At 39.3% G+C, this 8,479-nt stretch overlaps 1 protein-coding gene across 1 annotated transcript; it reads left to right on the top strand.

Moving 5' to 3' along the window:
• Positions 1 to 736: 736 nt before the first annotated feature.
• On the top strand, positions 737 to 8,126 carry CCKAR (cholecystokinin A receptor). The gene is made up of 6 exons (XM_005142882.3): positions 737 to 863; positions 1,433 to 1,574; positions 2,313 to 2,564; positions 4,536 to 4,797; positions 6,225 to 6,352; positions 6,984 to 8,126. The coding sequence occupies exons 2-6, from the start codon at positions 1,454 to 1,456 to the stop codon at positions 7,508 to 7,510; spliced, it is 1,290 nt and encodes a 429-aa protein (XP_005142939.1). The 5' UTR covers positions 737 to 863; positions 1,433 to 1,453; the 3' UTR covers positions 7,511 to 8,126.
• The last annotated feature ends 353 nt before the right edge of the window (positions 8,127 to 8,479 follow it).

Raw genomic sequence — 8,479 nt, 5'->3', positions numbered from 1 at the left:
TGCTGGATTGAATGTTTCTTTCAGCTGAGACAGTTGCACACGGTATACACCAGTTGCCAGCTTGAGTCATTTTATCTCAGACTTTCAAAAACTGCAAAAAATCTATAAAAGAAATGGAAAAAATATAATTAATCTGCTAAAGAAAAGATAATTCAGTAATTAGAACTTTAGGTGTAATTATTCATCTCTACTCTCCTACATACCTATTCCCATTAATGGCATGATAAAGCAAAGCTGTCGAGACGAAAAGAAATCCAGGCCTTCCAGTCTGTGTATATCAGCTTTAAGGGGTCCAGACTTGTTGTTAGGAACCTGTTATTGCTTTGCCTATTTAAGTAGAAGAGATTTTAAATGTGAGATTTGTTTTCATTGAGTTATAGCAGAGATTCATTTATAACACTAATTTACATTTTTTGCCATAAACAATCTGTATACTGGAAGCTAAAAGCCCGTAACTTTGTGAAAGCATCAGAGAGGACGATATTTATGTATTCAAAAGCAGAATTCAGAAGAAAGAGTTTCTTCTAAACAAACAAGATCGTTGTGTTTTTACACTAATGCGTAACTAAAGTGCCACAGTTTATCAGTTCATCAAGTTTGTATCTGAGTCATATACAAGTCCTTGCACTGAGAAAATGTGTAGGCTTGTGCTTATATTAACCAACAATTCTGATACTGTACTTTATAAGGCTTGATCCAAGAACACTGACATTAGTGAATTCTTTCTATTGACTTGCAGGGGTTTTGATCAGGTGAGTACAGTGCTTTTGTATGAAGCCAGCATTTCACCAAAAGCGATAAATATAACAGCTCTTGTTTTTCTGAGCACACCCAGTCTTTAGTCTGCTCTGAAAAACATGAAGGTAAGAATTGTTTTCATGTATGGCATAAAAAATCTTCAGTATGTTTTTCTTTTCTCTGCACTTTTATTCAGCTACTCTTACCATTTTAAATGCTGTTGATTGAGAGATGGTTTCATCACTCTGGTCACTCACTGGTTGTGATTTGTTTGCTGTGGCATAACAAGAGTATCTCTGAAAATATTGCAGAGCTGTGAGTAGGAGCAATCTTGCAAGGGGTTAACGCTGTAATCTTTTTCTAGCCTGTTTATAATCCCCACAGCAGTCCAGTAACAGAAAAGGGTGGATCTAAAAAAGTACCAGAGGGGATGTGTGTGTGTGGATGTGTGTGCATATGCATGAGCGTGTCTGTGCCTGCATGCTTTGCTTTTCTGGACTGCCTTCTGTGCCCCTGAAATAAATCTTGTTCAGCCTCAACAGGACCTGTGTGCCAGGTGCTTCTGACAGAGTTAGAAGAGCTTTCTTGTACAACTGCCTGTCTTGTGTTTTTCCTGGAGATTTCATTCAGAGATGTATTTGTTTACTGCAAGAATGGGCAGGTAGTTACAAACCCACCCTCTTCTTCATCAAAGCTAACCTGTGGACACTGAAGAATGGAAATAGTTGATGCTAGCTTCCTCGGGAATGGTACCAATTTTACTGCTTTCCTGTGCGATATCATCTTGGAAAATGACACTTTTTTCTGTGTGGATGATCCACCTTATCCTTCTAAAGGTATGTATAGAGGAACAGGTTTTTCCAGGCAGTTTTAGTTCTAGCTGGAAATAGAGATATTATGGACAGAAACAGACACACAAAGCTTTTTCTGTGAGTGTAAGATCAACTGCTTGCTGATAAGTTAGGATGAGAAACAGGCAGGAAAGAATTTAGTATGTGCTGGTTTTCAAGGTAAAATTCATTAGAAAAAAATCTGGATATAATGCAGAACTAAAACAGTTGCAGTTCTGAGCACAAAATGTAAACAGCTCTGCTAAGGATTTGGAGAAACATAATTTATACTCTTTCAGCAATTCAGTAACAATGAACTTATCTGATCTGATGTCGTGTAGGAAAGTGATTATGAATGAAGCTATAGCAATCTGAGGGTGGAAAAAATATGCATGTACTAAAACATTTTCATTACTGTACCGTTTCTTACTTCTGCATAAAGGAGGATCTCCTATGGTGAGTGAGTTGTGCACCCAATATGCTATGGGCTTTTAAGGAGTCGAATTTGGCTCTCCAAATGCACATGTTTTTGCATCTATTATATTTTAACGATATGCAATTCAGGTAGATCAGAGCAAGTTTAAAAACTGCATCACCTCCATTGATTTTGCATTGGTACAAAGACATAAACCTTAATAAAACTGAATACAGAAAGACTTCTAACTTTTGCTTAAAGGCTGAAACACAATATTAGTCCATGAGCTGTACACTGCATACCTGATCTTTCCCTGTGACAATTTTCAGATTTGCATCAGATAATTCGAATTCTGCTGTATTGTCTGATATTTCTACTCAGCGTTTTGGGGAACATCCTGGTAATCACAGTGCTGATAAGAAACAAGCGGATGAGAACAGTCACCAACACGTTTCTGCTGTCACTAGCAGTCAGTGACCTGATGCTCTGCCTGTTCTGCATGCCATTCACCCTCATCCCCAACCTGCTGAAAGATTTTATTTTTGGAAGCACTGTTTGCAAAACTGCCACTTATTTTATGGGTAAGTCTTGGAGATCTATACTTATTTTGAAGACTGACTAATGAGATAGGTGAGAAGGTCATTAGAGACCTGTAAAACACTGGATCATTTCCATCTGCCATTGAACAGTTACCAAAACCACAAAGGAACAGCTTTGTAGTGTCTAATGGTTCTGGTTTCCTCAGCCTGATCCAACAAAATGCAGAGGCACCCACTTAATTTTAGCAACATATAGAAGACTTTTGCTGGATCAAGTGAGATATTAAGTGAGAAGTACGTTGTATGATCAAGCTTTAATGAGGAGCCCAGCACATGTGCTTACTTACCTGTTGCTGACAGGTTTATTAGCAGTAGTCAGATCACCCACCAGAAGTGACAGGGTTGTACAGTCCTCAGTAAGGGCAGATTTTGCCCACAGATTTTTGATAGCAGTGACACATGAACAAAGAAATAAAACCAGACAAAGTGAGTGCCATTTGTGGAGCTGGAAGTTAGAGCAGGCACTTTCTGAGAACAGACCAGGTGTGATCAGAGCTCACTGGAGAGATCACAACGTACACATACAGGTTTCAGAGGCTGGCTTTAAGGAATATCACTTTTATATGCCTTGCCATACTCCCTTTACGTGTGGAGCCAGGAGTTTCAGAATGCCTGGATAACGTACGTGTGTGTAAGTGATTCTGTGTCACTTCCTGAGCATTTGTTTCTTCTTAAAAACGAAAAAAAGGAGAACAGTGTATAAAGCTTTTGCTACCCTGGGACACCTTCAGTCCCTTACAGAAACCTCGGGTACCCTTTCAACCAGTGCCCTTGAGAACTTTGCATGTTGTGAAAGTACACACCTAAAGTGTGTGAATGAGAAATCAACATCTTTTTATAGATAAAACCAATAAAACTAAAGGCCATATTTAAACAATTATAATGAATTGCTGCCATAAATACCACCAACCACTACTGAAGCGTTGCTGTATTCCTCTTATTTCCCACTGTGTAAATTACTTAAAAAAATAATCCAGTGAAATATATTCAAACATGAAGTTTTATATTATGAAGGTGTTTTAAGAGACAGAATATGGATATTTCCCATTAACATTTCAGCTTGACAGGGCCTTCAATTGACACTGACATGCATTGCATCACCTATGCTCAATTTTTCATTTTAAGATGTGGAATGACTTGTATTAAATTACAGATAAATTGTGTACAGCAAACTGTAAAGATATTGGCATTTTATATTTTGACCCACATTGGAACATTCACAAAGACTATTAAATGAAACGCATTTACTGAAGAAAAAGCTGTGACAAAGTGAAGAAGAGATATTTATAATCTTGCAGTGATAAACTGGGGCACCTTAGTGACAGATATACAGACCACTGTGCTACATTTTGTAATATATAATCAGGAGAAGTTAAGGGCATTTGAAGGACAAAGATTCTGCTTCATGACTTCAGTTTTACTTTGTAACTCCATTAGCATCTAATTTAAAAAGTGATAGCATATTTAATTCTCCTGAACGAGAAAATCAGATCTCCAGTCAAGCAGGATGCTTAAAAAAATTAAAGCAGTAGAAGAGGGATTGTGAACTTCTGTGTTAAAAGAGTAGTTAACAGCATAATGCCACTGATTACAAATGCTTGTTTCAATTTCAGTCCAATTAGTGGAGTGGATAAACCACAGTAGTAAAGAGAAAATTAGGAGGAGAAGTGTCTTCTTTCCCTGCTTTCAGAATTTTGTGATTTGACAGAACGAATCTTTTCTCTTGAACTTCTGGCATTAGAGAAATGTAGAGCAGAAACAGTCTGAAGACCCAGACCTGTTGCTCACATATACTTTACTGACTTTATCAGTATGGTATTTATATAGATTTTAGATTATAAATAATCCTTTATTTTATTTTCCCTATGCATTCAGAAAGTTAGCTAGACTATTTGAAAATGAAATGAACCTTTAAAACAAATATTAACCTTTTTCTTTATTTTATATATGTAGGTGTCTCTGTAAGTGTGTCGACATTCAACCTGGTTGCCATATCTTTGGAGAGATACAGTGCCATTTGCAAACCTCTGCAGTCCAGGGTCTGGCAGACAAAATCGCATGCCTTGAAGGTGATTGCTGCTACCTGGTGTGTTTCCTTTACCATCATGGCACCATACCCAATTTACAGCAAGCTGGTACCTTTCACCAAGTATAACAACACCACGGCAAATATGTGTCGGCTCCTTTGGCCAAGTGATGTCATTCAGCAGTCTTGGTAAGACATAACTGACTGTTAGCAACTGCATAATTATCTGGCAGAAAACAGGATTTCATGGTAGCATTAAGCCTATTGAAAATCAAGTATTAACCTTCAGCATACATTTACACTTCTAGCATGCTTATTTAAGAAGTAAAAAAAATCATATTTTTAAGCTTCTTACACTTGACACTTGTCTGACTTTTCCCTTGTCATAGGAATGATACCCAACATGGCAATGATTCTCACACTGTGGTCTGCTAAACCCCTACTGTTGCTGTAAAGCAAGCATCTGTCACTCCTCAAGTAGGAGTACTGCTTTGACTCATTTAAACACAAATATTTTTCAGAGAACTCCTTGATTAATCTTTGAGAGACGCAGGCACATACAAGTGCCCCTCTGTGTGCTGCCTTACCCATTAATTTGTTTCTCTGAAGGTCCTCTGAAGCAGAGAAGCAGCAATATTACTCAGATGTCGTGTCCTTGCACAATGACTGAACATTTTAACTGGCACTGAGAAGATGTAAGAGTTTTTTGGATACTGACTGTCAATTGGAACTGGGAACAAGATTAAAGTGTGCACCGCTTCAGGATGGTGTACCCACAAACCGCAAATTTGTACTAATGCTTTCTTAATCTCAGATATTCAGCAGTGTGAGTACAGATGAGAGGGAGGTACAGGGAAAAAATTCTCTCTCCCTAGTGCCATGGATTCCCAGGTGCATTAGTGAGTTTGCACTAAATTCCCAGGGAGCAGAAAAGACATAGGCTCATGAATGCAGTTAAACACAACTATTTCCCCAACTTGTAATCACATTACAGAAACTGACTAGAAGATTAACAGAAATGCAAGCAAGTAAAAGCTGCTTCCTTTAGCTGAAGGGTGGCTGGCCCTGGGATCCCTCCCTGAGGGCTCTGCATGGTTGCAGGGATGAAAGCCCAGGTCGTGACTGCCCTGTCCGTGCCCATATGTGCCATGGCCCTTGGCGTGTTAAGAGCTCATGGAAGAAATGACTGCCAATACCAGGGGCTCCTCTGAGAATCAGCAGTGGCTCGTCTGGCTTCTGCAAGGCAAATCTTACGTCCTTCAAAAGTACAGGGCATCCGACACTCACCTGGTAACAGCAGTGAGCCCTGCTCTTGGGCAGAGAAACTTCCTGCTCCCGCTAACCACTACAGGGGGTGCCCATCTCCTCACGGCCTGCAGAGATTGGGTGATGGATGTTTTGCAGCTACAGTAGCCTTGTTCCTGCTGTACTTTTCTGGGGAAGAAGGAGAAGACTTGGGAAGCTCCTGATTTCCAGAGCTGTCAAAACAATGCTTTGTCAGAAAAAATCTTGACATGCCATACATACACATATACACCCTCAATTCTCACCTAGAGCAAAAGGAGCTTTTCTAGTTTCGTCCTGTTCCCTGATCTCAGTTTCTCTTTTGACTCTAGGTACACTTTCCTGCTGCTCATACTTTTTCTTATACCTGGGATCGTAATGATGGTTGCATATGGCCTCATTTCTTTGGAACTCTACAGAGGAATAAAATTTGATGCCAGCCAGAGAAAACCTTCACGAGGTAACAATACATTTATACGCAGGATTGGGGTTCTGTTAAGTTAGAGTTGAAGATCTGAGCAGTAATTTTGAAGCTACTGAAAGCAAAACTGTCTATTTGCAAAAATGATAATTATGGCCAGCTATGGTTGTGAACCTGCCAGATGCACTTGTTGACTGAAGTTATTCTATTCTTCACTAGCAGATAATTCCTCATCTATGACTTGTTTACAAAGACTCTGGGCAGGATATATCAAATTTTAATTTTCTTACTATGGAAATACCAAGATTTATTTCTTTTTCTGGCCATGGATGAGGACCATTCCTGGCAATAAACACCACAAAATTTGTCAAATTTAGATAGAAGCACATAATTTTGAAAATTATCTTCAGTGAATACTGGAGCAAACAGTGTTCTTACATCCTTTGCATCCATTTTTATGGAGCTAGGATGTAAGGATATTGGGAGATAGTGGACACAGAGCAGCTGGTATTTGACTGATTCAGAAGTAGGCTGGTGCTTTCTCTGGAGCAGTTGTCCAGCCACGAATAACGTTTTTTATTTAGACTTAGACTCCATTCTCAATCTCTGATTTTGAATCATTGTTCAGAGATGTTTTGCCAACCATCTAAGCACTAACTTATATGTACAGAAAGAAAAACAAGTACCTGCAGTGCCAAATATGAGGATGGAGATGGATGCTACCTCAACAAAACCAAGAGAAAAAGGAAAATGCCATTGCAACAGCTCTCTGCTACTAGCCATAGCAAAATAGACAGGGTGAGAAGCAGCAGCTCTTCTGCCAACTTAATGGCCAAGAAACTCGTCATCCGCATGTTGATGGTGATAGTGGTTTTGTTCTTCCTTTGTTGGACTCCCATCTTCAGTGTCAATGCCTGGCGTGCATTTGACACCACTACAGCAGACCAGCGTCTTTCAGGGGCTCCCATCTCCTTTATCCACCTGTTGTCTTACACCTCTGCCTGTGTGAACCCCATCATATACTGCTTTATGAACAAGCGCTTCCGTATGGGTTTTCTGGACACTTTCACCTGCTGTGCAAAGCAAAAGCCCCCTGTGATACGGGGAGAGGTTGGTGATGAAGAGGAGGGGAAGACAACAGGGGCTTCACTTTCCAAATGTTCTTACATGAACATGAATGCATCTGCACCCCTGTGAGCTGTGGCAGAAGAGGCAACAAGTGGTCTACAGAAATACAAGCGTCTATCATCTGATCTTGGAAAGTGACTGTGGCATCAGCTGAATGCGATTTGGTTCTGAGGTAGAGAAACACTTCAGCTGACAGTAAATGCAGTGAGAGTTTTATGGGAAATGGATGTTATCACTGAGCTTTTTATCGTTTCCCCTTCAAAAGTAGAAAGGAGGAAGAGAGCTCTTTGAAGATAAGGGACTTTATAAAAAGCCTTAGAAGATGCTCTATTTGTCATAAATTCTCCTGTAAAAATTGGTATCCTCCGTATCAACAGGTTTGCTCAGTTTTCAGCTGCAGTCTGAGTATCTCTTAAAATTTCCAAGACACTAATAGATCCTCCTCAAACATGAATACATGTATTGCAGTCTTCGATATCTATGTCTCAAAATCAAAACCTTTCCATTACATTTGTAGGATTTTTTCATGTTATTTTATCTGAGCTAATCCATGTTGAGATAATTTTGGTGTCATGGTCAGTTAAAAGAATTCTGGAGTGGATGAATGGGCTTGTCCATGTGCAAATAATGCTTTTAAGTCAAATAATTTAATCTTTTTCTTAATAAAATGAAAATAAATATTGGTGACTTTGTGGATGGAATGCATTCTTCACTTTGGCAATAACCTAAATTAACATAATTTAATGCATTTTTGGTTTAAATAAACTCCATCAAATAAGCACACATAAGTGGTTTTCTTCTGTGCAGCTGCAAGCACTCACATGTAAGGGTAGCAAGGTCTTAGATGACTCCCAAAGGCTTGTGTGGAAATAATCACACTGGGTTAGCTGGATAATTTAGACTAGGGATAAATGCTTGGGGTAAAGGCAAAGAGGTGATTTTACAAAAGATATGTGACTGAAGATGTAGGACGATACCCAGAGTAGTCACGTGGTTCACAGATATATATTTGCAGTTGCTCCTGGCATGGTACTGCCC

This window comes from Melopsittacus undulatus, chromosome 7 (genome assembly GCF_012275295.1).
Source record: "Melopsittacus undulatus isolate bMelUnd1 chromosome 7, bMelUnd1.mat.Z, whole genome shotgun sequence".
Taxonomy (NCBI): Eukaryota; Metazoa; Chordata; class Aves; order Psittaciformes; family Psittaculidae; genus Melopsittacus; species Melopsittacus undulatus.
Note: the sequence above shows the minus strand (reverse complement) of the source record. Positions and strands in the feature narration are given on the sequence as shown.

What these genes read in the sequence shown, in the direction of transcription:
- CCKAR (XM_005142882.3), top strand. Translation starts at nt 1,454, where the DNA reads ATGGAAATAGTTGATGCTAGCTTCCTCGGGAATGGTACCAATTTTACT. An exon ending in AACTGCCACTTATTTTATGG is followed by an intron (nt 2,565 to 4,535) that starts GTAAGTCTTGGA and finishes TTATATATGTAG; the next exon opens with GTGTCTCTGTAAGTGTGTCG. An exon ending in CCAGAGAAAACCTTCACGAG is followed by an intron (nt 6,353 to 6,983) that starts GTAACAATACAT and finishes TTATATGTACAG; the next exon opens with AAAGAAAAACAAGTACCTGC.